The sequence below is a fragment of the Falco punctatus genome, assembly GCF_963210335.1.
Source record: "Falco punctatus genome assembly, chromosome: 12".
NCBI classification, from domain to species: Eukaryota; Metazoa; Chordata; class Aves; order Falconiformes; family Falconidae; genus Falco; species Falco punctatus.
Genome location: NC_137592.1, coordinates 34,028,827 through 34,043,933, shown reverse-complemented (window position 1 = coordinate 34,043,933; position 15,107 = coordinate 34,028,827). Strand labels below are relative to the sequence as shown.

The window sequence follows — 15,107 nt, the reverse complement described above, 5'->3', positions numbered from 1 at the left end:
ACTGGTATCTTCTGAAGCCATTTAAAAATTAGTACTGCTTCTGCCACCTTCCATTCCTTTGATTCTGAAGCAGTCTGAAGTAAGAAACCACCTGCTAAAATTAGAAGTTCAGCTGTCTTATTCTTAGCATTCCTTCATGCCGTCAAGGACCCACTCAGTCAAAACGACTTTTACCTTCTTCTATAATTTCTGTAATGCTTGCATTTGACATTGCAGGCCATTCGGGATTTTACAGACATCTATTGTATTCCCCGTAAGGTCTTTTTTTGCAGGCTGAAGTGTCCTCAGCTGCCATTATTCTCAAGCTGTTCCATGGTCTTACTGAGCTTTCTCAGTCTTCTCTGAACCCTTGATACTTCTGATGAAAGGTCAAAGTTTTTAAAGGAGGAAATTGGAGTGGGAAACTGCACCATGGTCCCATCACCAACCATTGCTCTCAGAAGTCACGCAAAGACTTACTGGATCCTGTCTGGGGATCCTCTGCCTGAGACACAGTATTACTAGGGACCAGAAGAGTTTCCACAGTCACTGTAAGCCTCCCATGCTGAGTTTCCTTCTGCTGGGCCCAAGCACAGCTAACTTGGCAGAGCCAGGAGGAAGATGACAAGACATCCCTCACTTACACAGGATGTCAGATAAGGAGTACAGCAAGAGCCTTGGCAGGAGGTGCTACAGATGCAGAAGGCTGGAACTCAAAAGATCTTTAAGTTGCAAGGGAACTCAGGCAATGACCTAGCTCACCCCCTACTCAAAGCAGGGCTTACCTTCAAGTCAGATCCAGTTTCAAAGTCAGATCAGCTTGCTCAATGCCCTGTGAAGGGCATGCCCTGACTATCTCCAAGGATGGGAAGATCCCACTACTGCTTGACATCCTCCTGGTGATAACTTTTCCCAGTATAGCTAATTGCAGTTTCCTTTGTTGTGGATTGCATCAATTGCATCTCATCCTTTCACTGTGCCCCTCAGAAGGGTCTAGCTCAGTCTGCCTTACAGGTAGCAGAAGGCAAAACTAGGATCCCCTTTGATCCTTCCCTTCTTAAGGTCAAAGAAACCCACTTCTCTCAGCCCCTCCCCTTATGCCATGTGCTCTGGCTCCCAGTCATCTTGGTGGCCTTCCACTGGACTCACTCCAGTTTGTATGTCTTTCTTGTACTAGATGCAGCTTTCCTGATGTGATTTAATAAGTGCCTAACAGAAGGGAATAACCATTTCTATTACACTGCTGGTGTAGAGGAATGAAGCTGGGTTAATTAACATTGATAACATACAGCTGTGGGCTGGCTTCAGGGGCGGTGGGTTGGCCAATGCAGATAAGGTGCAGATGTGACTGGTTCTGTTAAGAGGCTGAGCAGCCAAGGAAGAGAGGGGAGGAAGAAGCAGAGAGAAGAGAACACGTCTGGGATGAGGAGAGGCTAGGAGAAGGCAGCAGAGGGACTGGCATGAAGAGTATGTTGGTATGAGATGGTAAAAGGCCTTGTTGCAGCCAGCTAGTTTGGAGAGTGCTGCGGTGTGCTGGCTATGCTTTTCCTAATATAGCCCAGCATGCTGTTAGCTTGCTTTGATACAAGGACACACTACTGTTTCAGTCACCCCTAAGATGTACAGCTCTGCAGAAGCGAAGCTCCTCCCTTGCCAGTCAGTTGATCCCAGCCTGTACTGTTCTATATGTTTATTCCATCCCAAGTGAAGTGCTTTGTACTTGCCTTTGCTGAGCCTTGTGAGGTCTCTCTGCATATCAGTACTACCCTTCAACAAACCAGCTGCTTTTCCCAAATTGGTATCTTCTGTGAACTGGCTGAGAGTGTGCTCTGTCCCCCTGTCCCATCACTCAGGTCTTTCATGGAGACACTGAACACTATTAGTCCAGTACTGTTTCCTGAGCGGTATCACTAGTGGTTAGCCACCAACTGAACTTTACATTGCTGATCACAACCTTTTGACACCCAGCAATCCAGACAATCTGCCACCAACCTTGTGGTCTACTTATCTCTTTCCAATTTGGCCACAAAGACATTATGAGAGACTGTGCAGATAACGTTCACAGCTCTCTCTCTGCATCCATGGAAGTCATTTCCTCACAGAAGGCTGCTCAGGTTGGTCAGGTATGCTCTGCCCTGGATAAATCCATGCTGGCTCTTTCCAGTCCCCTGCTAATCTTTCATATAGCTGGTCATGTTTTCCAAACGTAGTTATTTCATAATGAACCCAGGATCCCTCTTCAGCAAGAATATTATGCCCACCATAGCTATGCCTGTATACACCAGTCTATTAAGAATTCTTTAGTTTGTATACTATGGACCTAGCTTGCCCTATTTTCTTGGCAGTAACAGACCTAGCCTTTTGGTGTCTGGACAGAACACAAAAACAAAGGAAGTGAATATAAAGCATGTGTATACATGAACAATATTATTGTTTGTTTTTTTTTCAAAAAAATCATGAGTAATCACTTGATGGGGTTTGAGGCTTAGGTGAAGGCTGAGCTCAGGTGGTAAGGGAATGTAGGAAAAAGTAGTAGATGACCAAGTAACATTGTTTCATAAGACTTCCTTGATGCAGGAAGATATTCCAGTTTCTCTCTACTGGCTGAGAATAATGCATATGTCTGTCATCCATGCGTTAGGTAAAAAAAAGTTACATACACCTATTTGTAATCTAAAAAATGAGGCTCAAATCATGAAGCTACCGGACAGGACTAACCTCCAGTACACCCAGCAGGTCTACACCATATGCAGACGGGGACCTATGAAAGCAACCTGTTATCACAGTGCCTGTAGTTGGCCTTACTTGGAAAAGAGCTTCTAAGTCACAGGGAAGTTGTGGTGGAAAATAGTTTGGATAGGTCTCACTGTGAATTCCTCATATACAAAGGAAATGCTGGCTGTTCTGGAATGCTGGGAGGCAGCAGGAAAGGCACAAGGCAGTATCTTTCATTCAGACTAGCTGCACCGTACAGCAAGGACTCCACCTCTCCAGGGTCCAGAAAGAGGAAGGAGGCAACGACAACATATGCAGATCAGATCCTCTTCCCCATCTACAGGGTAAGCAGAGATTCATAGCACCTCAGTGAGAAGAAACAGAGAATTTTCTCTTGGAAGGTTATCAGAGTCACGGGAGAATGTTATTGAAACAGGGGCAGAGCATGGACTGGATCAGCTTTGGCCCTTTAGGGCTGTTCAGACTCCTGCAGCTCTTATTGGTGCAGAGTTACCAACAGAAAGGGGTAAGCAGTAAAGAAAATACATCAGATAAATCAAACTGTGGTACAGCAATGGGAACTAGGGAACCCTTGTGGCATCTTTTCCCGCCCAGCACTGGACAAGGACTCCTGAATCGGTAGGTGCAGGCTGGTGAGGGCATGGCTTGTCAGACCATGTGCCAGGTCTAGACCACATCGCATCAGAGCCTGTCAGCTTCCACAAGACAACGTGCAATTCCAACTCACTGAGTACCAAAACCACTGGTGGGATAAAGAAGAGGCTCAACATGTTTCTCTATTAATGATGTTAATGTCCATGAGGACATAAAGCTTAATTGCACATTTTGTAGTAGCGCAACATGTTCTGGGCTGATGCCTAATAGAATGAGGGGGAAGCAGCCAATTGTGCAAAAACTACCCAATAAATTGTCATGATATATCTTGTTAAATGCCTTCTCCTGGACAAGGTTCAGGAAATGAATCACAGTCAACCCTGAAATATCAGGTGAAAAAAGGTCCCAAAACAGTTATGGATTGTCCAGATGCTCCAGCCTTGAGTTCTCTGGGGCTCATCTACGAAGATGTAATCTTCAGGCGTGGCAAATTGCTCTGGCTCAAGTTTCTAATCTGCGCTATAATCCCCAACACAGTATTGAAGAATGAGTATTTGGCACATCTCTTCAGTGGCAGGGGTTCTCTTTTGACAGGGGAATGTTCATGATATGTGTTTGTAAGCCCTAGAGGGATGCCTGGGGAGAAAACTTAAGCTTATGAGGGAAGACTTCCAATGCCAGCTCAAACTGGCACTGGTTGTCCACAGGGTGTCTTTCCCAAATGCTCTGACAGTATCTGGTATTGACTGGCTCTGAAAGGGAGAGGTCCATGTACAATGCTCTTAACATCCCGCATCGGCTCTGGATGAGTACAAGACAGTCAGTCTCTTACACAATCACAGGTGATGTGATCACATTTTCTTGGGCGAAGTGCAAGTCACAATCCACCAGCTGAGAGGATCTGATGGGCTCCCAGGCAAAGGTACCCCAATTTCTATAACCTTCCAGAACCAAAGGTCACTATTCATTTTCTAATACTCACTGCAAAAAGATGGATCTTTGGGGAGAGAAGCCAGCCACCTCCTCAACCATATCTGAAACCACCCCTCTACCAGTTGGGCTCAGCATGCAACTGTCGTAGCAAAGATTTTCATGCACCTTTCTAATACCCTATCTTCATTATGCCAGGGAAAAAGCATGTCTCTTGCTGTCAAATGAGCCAGAAAACCCAAAAATGCTGCTCTAAAGCCCACATCCTCCTGCTGTGAAAGTGCTAGAAGTTCAATGCTGATCATGAATCAACACTGACAACGATCCATTAAAGGGACAGGTCTGATGTCAGAGGCCATGAGCCCAAGAAGTGCATAAACACAAGGCGCAAGCAAGGTCCATCACGTGACAGCTCAACTCTGTTTTATTCTACCATCATTTTCTTCACCTATGCCTAGGCAAAGCTTGTGCCATCTATCCAACCGAGTAATGGTCTCGAGTCACACTTGGTCTTCAGTTACAGCCTGGTACCTCTCTTCTGACATGATCTCAGGGGCTCAGCACTGCGATGAAATTGCCACTCAGCACGAAGTGTGCTTTGGAAGATCTAAAATGCTAAGGGAAGGCAGATGACTACCAACAAACACCTTTTGATGGCTTGGCCTTGGGGCATAGGTGTCAATGGTCCAGAACTAGACAATTCCCATGGATCTAGAGCCACCGTCTGTGACCAAGTATGATCTTGGCAACTTTCACTACCGTGGGGAGAAGGTCAAGGAAGAACAAGCTCGCTATACCATCAGCTTCTGGGCCCAGCTAAGATCGCTGGCTAATTAAGAGTGAACCTGCTGCAGACACACGATGGAGTAATCCCCTTTTCCTCCGCAAGGTGGAGGGAAAATCCAAGGTGACTACTTGGATGCTGCAGAGTGTCAGCTGTAGTCCTGAGTGTCAGCAATGTTATTTTCATGCATTACGGAGGATTATGGTCTTTCCAATCAGAGCTGGTAGGGGAAATGACAGTAGCGTGATTACTTAATTGAGGCAAACAAGAGATAATCATGGTGGCTAACAAGTGTAAAAAAGAAAAAACTAATCACAGAGGGGCAAGGGTGTGAGTAGGAGAACTTGAAAACTAGGAGACACAGAAGAGAGAATTCACACAAAGAGAGAAATATCCATAAGCCAGGGCGGATGGAGAAAGAGAGAGAAAGAGAAAAATACAGCTCTGAGTGGTGGGAGAGGACTGGGGTTTTTTTTGTGTGGTTGTTTTTTCAGGTTGTTCTTGGTTTTTTAAACAATATGGAGAAGGAAGGATGGGGGAAAGGGAAAAAGTCATGTAGTCACTGAGATGAAGTATCTGCATTGCATTCCATCCCTAAAACTTTTTTCCTGTGCCAGTAATAAACCAAGTCTAAAGATAGCAGATGCAGTTCCTTTTTCCTTCATGCAACAGTTAAGGTGTGCTGCACAATGGTGGTGAAGGCTATAGGTGTGTTTCACCCCTCCTCCTTTCCCATCCTTCACACCAACATATCTGCTTAGATGGACAATTGCAGATGCTGATGGTGGCAGAGCTGAAGAAAAAGATTGCAAACTTCAGGGGATGGACCACTTGGAGCAAGGAGGACAGCAGCAGTGGCCAGGCCCCTATTGTCTGTCTCCATTTAAAAAAGAGCAAGAAAGGAGAGGCTGACTCAGTACGGCTCTTCTTACATTCATTTCTGGCCTCTTTCTAAAGTCAAAAGCATCTTATGATATCCAGCAGCCTGCAAAGCCAGAAGACAGATATCAGGAGAAGTTAGAGAGATAATACATCAGAATTCAGACAGTGAGGTAGGAGGGACCAGTCAGAACGATCTTACTATCAGATGCTCACATGCAGCATTTATGCATCATTCCCCACTTCAAAATGATGGAGGTGGGAGAGGAAGGATTTTACTAAAACTTCATGCCACTGCAAAAGAAGCCAAAGCTTTACTTGGTACACTGAGATAGGAGTAATCCAAACTGCCTTGCCACTGGATAAAACAGGTAGAATATTGGAAAGTCTTATGAATGGAACAGAACATTGTACTTGCAGTTTATCACTTCATGGGCTACATACATCTTGAACATGCAATGCTGGCAAGTTCTCACCTCACAAAGGTACAAATGGACAAGGTTCAGAGGGGGACACAAACCAAAGGTGTGGAAAGCTTTCCTTCTGAGAAAAAAGCAAGTAAGTGGACTAGGATCCCTTGCTCTGGGCAAAAGAGTAACTGAAGAGCAATACCATGGAGGTCTGTAAGATTCTGTGTGGCTGAGAAGCAGGAGAGGGGCTAGGGACCAATGTTCACAGTTGTGTCTGAGATGTAAGGGGCATTAAACAAACTGGCAAGTGGCAGGTTTAGAAGAAAAAGAAGAAAGTATTTCTTCTCACAGCAAACACCTAAGCTGCGGTGCCTCCCTGTTACACGGTGGATCCTAAAGTTTTATATGAATTCAGTAGGAGACTGGACAAGTTCATGGAAGACAAGTTCATTGAGAGCTACGAAATTCAGAGATATTTTTGGTTTAGGAGATTCTTGAGCCTCAAGGAACCTTGATCCTCAAGCTTTGAGAACTTGTTGAGAAAATGTTAATGAACGCTCATTCTTTTATAATCTTCCCACAGCCAACACATGCTACAAGGCCAGACAAACCTTTTCTTCAGCCCAGTGAAGCTGCCCCTTTCATCATTTCTCTCAAAGAGAACATGGAGGTCAACTCGAGCTGGATAGCTATATGAAACACCAAACCTGCCCAGCTACAGGACAGCATTTGCAGTCATAATCCTCACCTGGTGATTAGTGTATATCTTAAATTGAAACATATTAAAGAGCTAAGAAAGGAATTGGTGAACTGTAACTTCAAATTATATTGATATGTTTTATTCTGTTTCCTTATTTCTAATCTTGTAATTCCAATTTTTAAATAAACCATGACTTCATATATAGACATACTTCCCCAATTTCCTTAATTTCCCTGAGGGAAAGGTACTAGTGACAAATTGAAATGCCATCTGGATATATTTTTTAATCTTTCACTGTAATCAATCAATACAAAGACATCTCTGGAACTGAGATGTTTGGAGAATTTTCTGGCTGGAATAGACCTTCAAGTCGAGCTAGAAGAGAATCAGTATTTGGTGGCAAGTTGCAGGTGCCAGACATTTGTGGGGAGTTCCCTTTTGGAGGCTTCTTCCCAGAGCTGCACCTGCAAGAAACTGAAGGCAAAGAGGCAATTCACAGCTTCAGACAAATCCCCTACTGTGAAAGATCTGCTTGTGATTTGTACTGCACTAAAATTGTCTGGAAACAACTCCTTTTATTTCCATCTCAAAGATGGCTTTTCAGTACTGTTAGGGCACAATTATTTTAAGGTGGAATAGAATATAGGAGGATGTAGGTTCAAAAGGAGTTTTGGAGAGCACTAATCCAACCACCTGCTCAAACTAGGGCTAATTGGAAAGTCAGATCAGGTTCTTCATTCAGCTGACATCTGGAAATCCCCCAGGATGAAAATTCCACAGCTTCTCTGGGTACCTGTTCTGTACTTAAGAACACTCATTCTGATTTTTTTCTCCCCTAGATTTAGTTGCAATTTCCCTTTCTGCCTCTGAGAAAAGTCTGCCTCTGTTCTCCCCACAACCATCCTTGAGGCAGTGGAAGACAGCAATCAGATTCCCTCTTTGACTTTTCTTCTCCAGGCTAAACAAATCCAGCTCCCTCTGCATCTTCTCAGTCCCCCCTCCATCCCCCTATAGCCCTCCATCTTAGTGGCAAATATGTTGTTTTTCCACTGTACTACCCAGAAAGTATGTGCCTTTTTTTCTTTTTTTAAAAAGGAGTGGTTGCTATGCTGCAACATGTACATGGCTAAAATACAAAAGCACTGTTGGAGTTTGCTGGAACACCCTCCTACCATTTTCCCACTCATTCGATGCACTATCAACAGGGGCAGGCACACGTATAAGACTGCACTGATCTACCAGTAAGATGTTGGTTTCATCACTCTGTCTTTAATGTACAGAGCAACCCACTGTGATAAAAACAGGGACACAGAATCAAATTGCCTCTGTTATATTGTGTTAATTGAGCTACTGCAACTGATCACATATGCTGATAGTAAACAGCGAATGGAAGAAAAAAATTGTTAAGATGAATGTTAAAGAAACAGATAATGACAGCTAAAGCCCATATAAGTCTACAAGAAAACAGAGGGGTTGATGTGCATGTTGGGCTATTTGCCTAGGCTCTTTGTAGACTTTGGCAAGCTGTGCTAAAATTCTGTCATTTTGGACTATCTCAAAACTTCTGCGTTTTAATTAAAGACAAAAGTACTCTGCTGCTTGGAAAGAGATTTCTGGTCTGGAGTACAGGATTATTTTTGTGGTGGTAGGAGAAGAAAAAACTTTTCAGAGGTTGTAGAATGGTACAGTCCAACCATTTTCTCCTGGTGCTAGTAAAGGTATTCCTCAGGCAGATATGAATACATGCATGGAAAAGTTAGAAAATCCAAATGCCAATCCAAAGTGCCATGCATCAGACTGATAACAAAGAAAGGCTCCTACCTGATAGTCTGGCTTGGTGAAGTAGTCTAGGCTTGCAATATGATCCAGAAAAAGGTGGAACTCTGAAGGCATGTGTTTTAGCAGCATTCGATGTTCGTACTTTTCTTTTATCATGCCAACCTGCTCCTGGAAAAAAGAAAGTATCTCAGAGCCAAGAATCTCCTCTGTTGCTTCATATTCGTGCAGACTTATCATTCCTGAAATACCATCTAGTCTTAACATTCCTGGAACATGGCCTCTTCTTTGACCAGCACTGTGTCTACACACTTCTCCTGTTTGGTGTTCCTAGCAAAGTGAGGTTGACCACTGCAGGCAAAGGTCAAAGGGGAATGCTGAGGTGGAAACACTCTTCAGCAGCTGCCCCTTTAGCGGGGCTTTCTGCACAGGTGACCTGTTTCTTTCCAGGGATTTTATTCTGTAGTACAAACTATTTCCAAGACAACATGACCAGGTAGCTTTATTCCGTTTAACTTTCCAGTTGTGATTCCCATTTGGCTTGTTTGGCACAGCAAACCGTTATCCTCCCGCCTTTCCAAAAGTTATATTTGTCAAAAGGACAGCTCAGTCTTTCTGCTTTTGCTGTTTGCTTTGTAAGAACGAAGTCAAAGTTACTTGATCAAATATGATTAATAATGTACATAAGAAAAATGTCTAGCTACTCCAAATAAAACAAGCTCCACACTGTACATCAGAATACACAAAAGCAGGCTAGCATCTTGCAGTAAGATTTGATGAAAATCAGGTTCTGGCTTTATTTCAGCAAAAAGCCGCACTGAGCTAAAGGAGGAATAATAAGTCATAATAATAAAAATGTAGCACCCTATCTTAAGCATGGACACTAGGTTTCCTACCTTATCTTTGATCTTTCGCCACGGAAGCTGACCAACGGCAAACTCCACCAACATGTAAAAGAGGGACCACAGATCATCATGTCTACCCATCTCCTGGAGAGAAGAGAGACAAAGACTGAGGAGCAAAGTTCCATGCTGCTCAGCAGTCCAGGTGTGCTTTCCAGGTGAGCTACCTCATTTTAAAAAGCAGGCAGAGAAGTCATATTTCCCACTCAATGATTAAAGAAGCCAGATTAAAGGCTAAAGATGCAAACTCAAGCATTTATTCAACTTGGTAAAGTCAATACAGCCACCTGAATAGCATCATTTTTATTCCTTTCTGGAATATATTAGGAAAGAGGTTTTCAGCTATACAACAAAGCACAAGTTTTCCATAGGATTTTCCCTCACTGAGTATACAGGAGTGGAGTATTTATTAATATAAACCAAAATATTTCTAGGAATAACCTAGAAAAAGGAAAAAACCCAAACTCTGTGTAGAAAGTCTTTTTTATTATTATTTTTAAGCTAAATATCATTCAAACACTTTTCACATGACAACATTTACTTAAGGGTTTTTGCAAAACACTCATCATCAAGCACCACGACAATTTACAGATTTATGTTTCCACACACCACTCTCCTCCTGGCCTAGCAAATGGGAAATCAAATCATGGGCATTAAGGCTGAAATTGCCAAAGCACATGAAGTTGTTTCTGGTGCTCAACATTCAATGTCTAGAACATGATTTCTCAGAATAGCATGCATTACACAGCAATTTTTGTGTCCAAATATACCTTCAGCTGATGCCAGCTATAGCTGGCACTATTCAGCTCTTCCAAAAATTTTACCTCACGTGTCTCAGTGTCTGCTAGGAAATAGAACGAATTCATGGTGGAAATCAAATGCTCTCCCCACATCACACTTTCCACCTTCTGTAGACAATAACTTCTTTTCCTAAAAACCCTGAAAATTCCTCATATGTAACAGGTCACCCTAAAGACTCATCCCAAGTAAGGCCAGAAACCTGGAGGTAATGCAGGAGGCCTGACAGCTTCCATGCGGCAAGCACTTAGCAGCAGAAACAGAGAACTTATGGTTTACTGTCCACACAGCTATGTTATTGAAGAATGTGGGATGAGACTTCTGGGAGCATTTAGAATGAAACAGGCCAGACACTATGAAAATGATGGCTCTTTTCAGGGGAAAAAAAGCGGAGCTTTCATTAGGTGGCTTTTCACCTGATGGCTTGATGTTAGTATTAAAAATTCCAGGTGGAGAATGGATTTGGAGATCGGGCACTTGGTAATTCACAGCCAAGTTACGCTAGAAACTACCAGCAAGCAGCCTGGCACTTAACCTGATTTCCACTTTAGCATGGGTTGTTTATTTTTCTCTTAAAAAGCATCTGATAATGCAGTAATTACAATTATTAAGGCTGCCAACTAGAGAGGATCGAATATCTGAATCATAATTTTGATTTTGCAGTCAACAGCCTTGACCACCACATAGAACTGAATATGCCAACTCCTGTAGGTAACAAACCAGAACTTACACCTCTGACTCCTCTGCTCCTGAAAACAGGTTTCTGAAGAGAAATAACCTTGCTGTTAACTCCTTATAACCCAAAAATACTCACTCGGTTTTTATGTGCATTCACGGAAGCATAGCGGACTGTTCCTCGAAAACCAGCAACATTGCGAGGCTGAAGGGAGACAACAGAAAATCTCAGAGACAAAGCAGATTATTAAATCCCCTGTGCAGCTAACTCCTGAGAACTTCTCACCTACACTGCTATTTCGTAGGTACCCAAGGGATACAAAGCTCTTACTGTCTTCATCTGCTCTAGCAGCCAGCTAAACAGACAGCATTCTCCAATTCTGCATTTCTTGAAAAGCTTATTTTACACAGAGGGCAAGGTGGTTACAGTGATAGGTTAGAATAGTAATGGTCTAGACAGAGCTAAGAACATTATTCCAAGATCATATTTTCCTTTTTAAACTCCAGGTCAAAGGAAAAGCTAGTAAACAAGTGCAAGTGCAAAACTGAGTCACAAGCTAAGCAAAGCCTGAGGGCAGCCTGGTCAGGGCAAGAACGGGGATCCCCTACTCTGACCCAGGGCAGATGACCATATGCATTTGCTGACACTGCTTGTCCACATCCTTTGTAAGATGAAACAAATTAAGAACTTGTGACTTTCAGACTTCTTGCTTTTTTCCAGATTCTTCCCAGTATATCCATTATCTTTATTTAACTATGTATTTTTTATTTTCTCTTTCTCCGATTCTGTTGTTCTTTGTGTCTTTGGGAAGTGAAGGCTTGATATAGTGGCCTTGGGAAGAAGGTGGTCCTCCTGTAACTATTCATCCGAGCTGCAGGCTCTCTCTGCTCTGGGGGCTGAGCAACACTTCCAACTCTTGCCACTGCTGCCTCCACAAGAACATTAGACTGTGTGAGTCCACTTACTGAAGACGTCATCGTTCTGAATAAATTGCACTTAAATAATGACATCTGTCAAATACTTTCAGCTTAGCTAGAAGCACCAGAGTTAACAGCAGTGCTTTCAAAATTCACATGGCAAAACCAGGTTCAGGCCCAGACACCTTCCATCACAAGGTGAAGCTTGGGCAAAGAGCTAAACATACTCATAATTAAGATCCTCCTCTTGCAGAAATTTAAGTACATTAACAACAACTCTAATTGCGTAACTTGTCCCACTTAGGTCAGTCGATTCATGTTTCTTCTTTCAGCTGTGCCTATGCTTTCAGAAGTAAGCCTAAAACTCTGTATTTTTATTCTAGGGCACCCTTCTGTCAGTTTAAATACATACAATTCAGTTGCTTCCTTTTAGGTACAGGGAAGTTGCTGTGAGTTTCAATACTCTCCAAAAGAATAAAACTTCAAATGTTTTTTAAACAAGTTCACCAACACTGTGCCCCTAATACACACGTGAATAGTGTATAATTCAGCTCTTAAGTTATAGTGACTCTAACCAAAAAACCCCAAAGCTACAAGTCTGTCTTACAACTCCCTTATGTTAATCAAATACTCCACAAGGAGAACACGTATGTGTATCCCATGCACTTAATGCAGCACTTAATCTTGCAGTACACCAGCCTGAGCTAAAAGCTACTTATTTAGCAGCAGGTAATAGCTGATTCATGATCATGTACCTCATTCCTCCTGGAGCATACATTTAGGATTCCCACTGACAAATGACTGCAAAGTATTTTTCAGAATTCCAGTGAATTCACTGATGTGAATTCCTGAAAAGCAGAATACTGGCCACTGGAATTTATCTGTTGGAATAAGCCATCGCATATGTGCTCTATGTATTCAAAAGTAAGAGGATCTTCCTCTTTTCCATTATGAATGGAAGCTAGTGTGTTTGGATACTTTTAATGAGCCGTAAAATAAGAACATACTGTGAACAATTCTAGTGTGTAACCTGTAATCTTTTCAAAACCAATATTGTTCAGTGTTTGCAGTCCATGGGAATCTCTCTTTCACGTTCTTTCCCTATTTCAGTGTCTTCAGTTATCAACTGTGAATGTACTGAACCAAGTACCACATGTGCTGGTTTCAGTATGATGGGCAATGTCTCTGAAAATCTCTTTAGATTAATAATTACTATAATACTTAGTATTTCCGACAGAGAGGCTATCTTTGCAGTCTTTAATTAGATTTATTCTGAAATGAACTCTAGGCAGTTTGCAAATGTACTCCCCTCCTCTTTTAGAAGCAAGCCAAAAGCCCAGCCATCTTTCAGCTGTGCACCTGTCCCAAACCCAAGCCAGTCCTGCAGCTGAACCCAAAGGGCTCTCTCTCCAGTCCTTTCTCACGTGGTACCACAGCAAAAGGAGAGCACTGCAACTGAGCAAGTCTTTGTAATTGTTTTGACAGGATGTTTAAAGCTTTGAACAAAACAGGCAGATGCTAACTGTGTTAACAGCATCTTTCCCTCATAAAGTTTTCACCTCTTCTAACTATATTTGACTGCCCTGCCAGTCACAAGGCAATTAGTCATGCCTTTTGACTGTGTCACTTATCATTGCAATCAAATATTGCCATGGCTGTGGAGATACCTTGTTTTTCATCCAAACAAACAAGCAGCTCCTGCCTGGGCATTTATTGTAGCACATACTGTATACCCAACTGTTATTGACCTTTCTTCTGAATTCATCAACATTAATTTTCCAGATGATTTCTTTACACACTTCATTTCTTCCAGTTAATAAATTTCATCCCACCACTGCACTGCCCAGTAGTGGAAAAGAGCCTGGATAAAGTGTACTTGCTGTCCATACTGGTCCACATTTGACACAGAACTGGACTTGTAACAGTTAGGAGCTTCAGACTATGGAATCTTATATAAGCCAACTGATTTGAAAACACAGAATGAGATGAAGGTAATACACTAGCAAGCTGAAATACAATTTTAAACCATACATGATTTATTTTTTAATTTTTCCACATCAGTATTACTATCCAAAATGTTACTCACAGTAAAGTATATCTCTTCCTGCATTCAGATTGTGTCTAGCACAAAGCTAAAGTAATTTATTACACAGCGCTGTCAGGGAGATGGCAGAGATACGAAGTATATTGCATTGTGTTAGAAGCTTGGTTTAAAATGAGTTTTACCTTGGGAGAATCTGTTAGATCAGTACCACAGAGCAAAAATTATGCTATGTGTTCCTTTCAATATATTAGCAATGTATACTACCTCACAAAGAATTAGGTAACAAAATCCTATACATAGTGGATGCATTGTTCCAAACTGTCCTCTTTTGCACCCATCAGCTTTTCATCATTCTCCAGTTCAAACACTCACGATCATTTGTATTTTATGTGCCAGCAGTGTCTCCCTTAGATTCACATGAAGTCTGTCTTTCTTGTATGTATTTCAGGAGTGCTCGTATTTCCAAATTAATCTGAATCCCTGCTCCTTACACCACATTCATAAGTAGACATTAAAATTATTCCTCTTGCCTCACTTGTCCCTAGATTGATATTTCGGATGTCCTGGTTTCCAGCTTCCATCCTCAAAACTTCTATTTGGATGCCAGTACTTTCCTCCTGACATTTCTTATGCCTGTGGTGTTCTCAGGGAACATGACCACTGGTTTATCCCTAACTTTCTGGAAGCCTGCACAAACACCTCATGAGATCCACCACCTTTGCACCTGACAGGTCTGCTGTCATCTAGGACCACTAACCCACCTCTCCTGGAAACAGAGGAAGGATTTCCAGCACTAAGAAAAGGAAAAAAGAGTGTAGATTGAAGAGAAGGTGGTAAGGGGAGAGAGGAAATGCCATAGATCATGGGAAGCACTTGGAGATATATCTTAGATTGAAATTACCTGCTTGAAAAGTTGTGATAAGAAGGAAAAGTGAAAGGAAGCTTTAAATAAAGTAGAAGGAAATATCTCTGTGACTTCTAG

The 15,107-nt window shown here is 42.3% G+C and overlaps 1 protein-coding gene across 8 annotated transcripts in view; it reads right to left on the bottom strand.

The window, feature by feature from the left end:
• The window catches only part of TTBK1 (tau tubulin kinase 1), a 131,700-nt gene that overhangs the window by 47,603 nt on the left and 68,990 nt on the right, over positions 1-15,107 (bottom strand). For all 8 annotated transcript variants that reach the window (XM_080408898.1, XM_080408899.1, XM_080408897.1 and 5 more), the window contains 3 exons: positions 11,303-11,368; positions 9,685-9,777; positions 8,834-8,959 (listed from right to left, as the gene is read on the bottom strand). In XM_080408898.1, the coding sequence (XP_080265024.1) occupies positions 8,834-8,959; positions 9,685-9,777; positions 11,303-11,368 (285 nt within the window). The remainder of the gene's footprint in view (positions 1-8,833; positions 8,960-9,684; positions 9,778-11,302; positions 11,369-15,107) is intronic.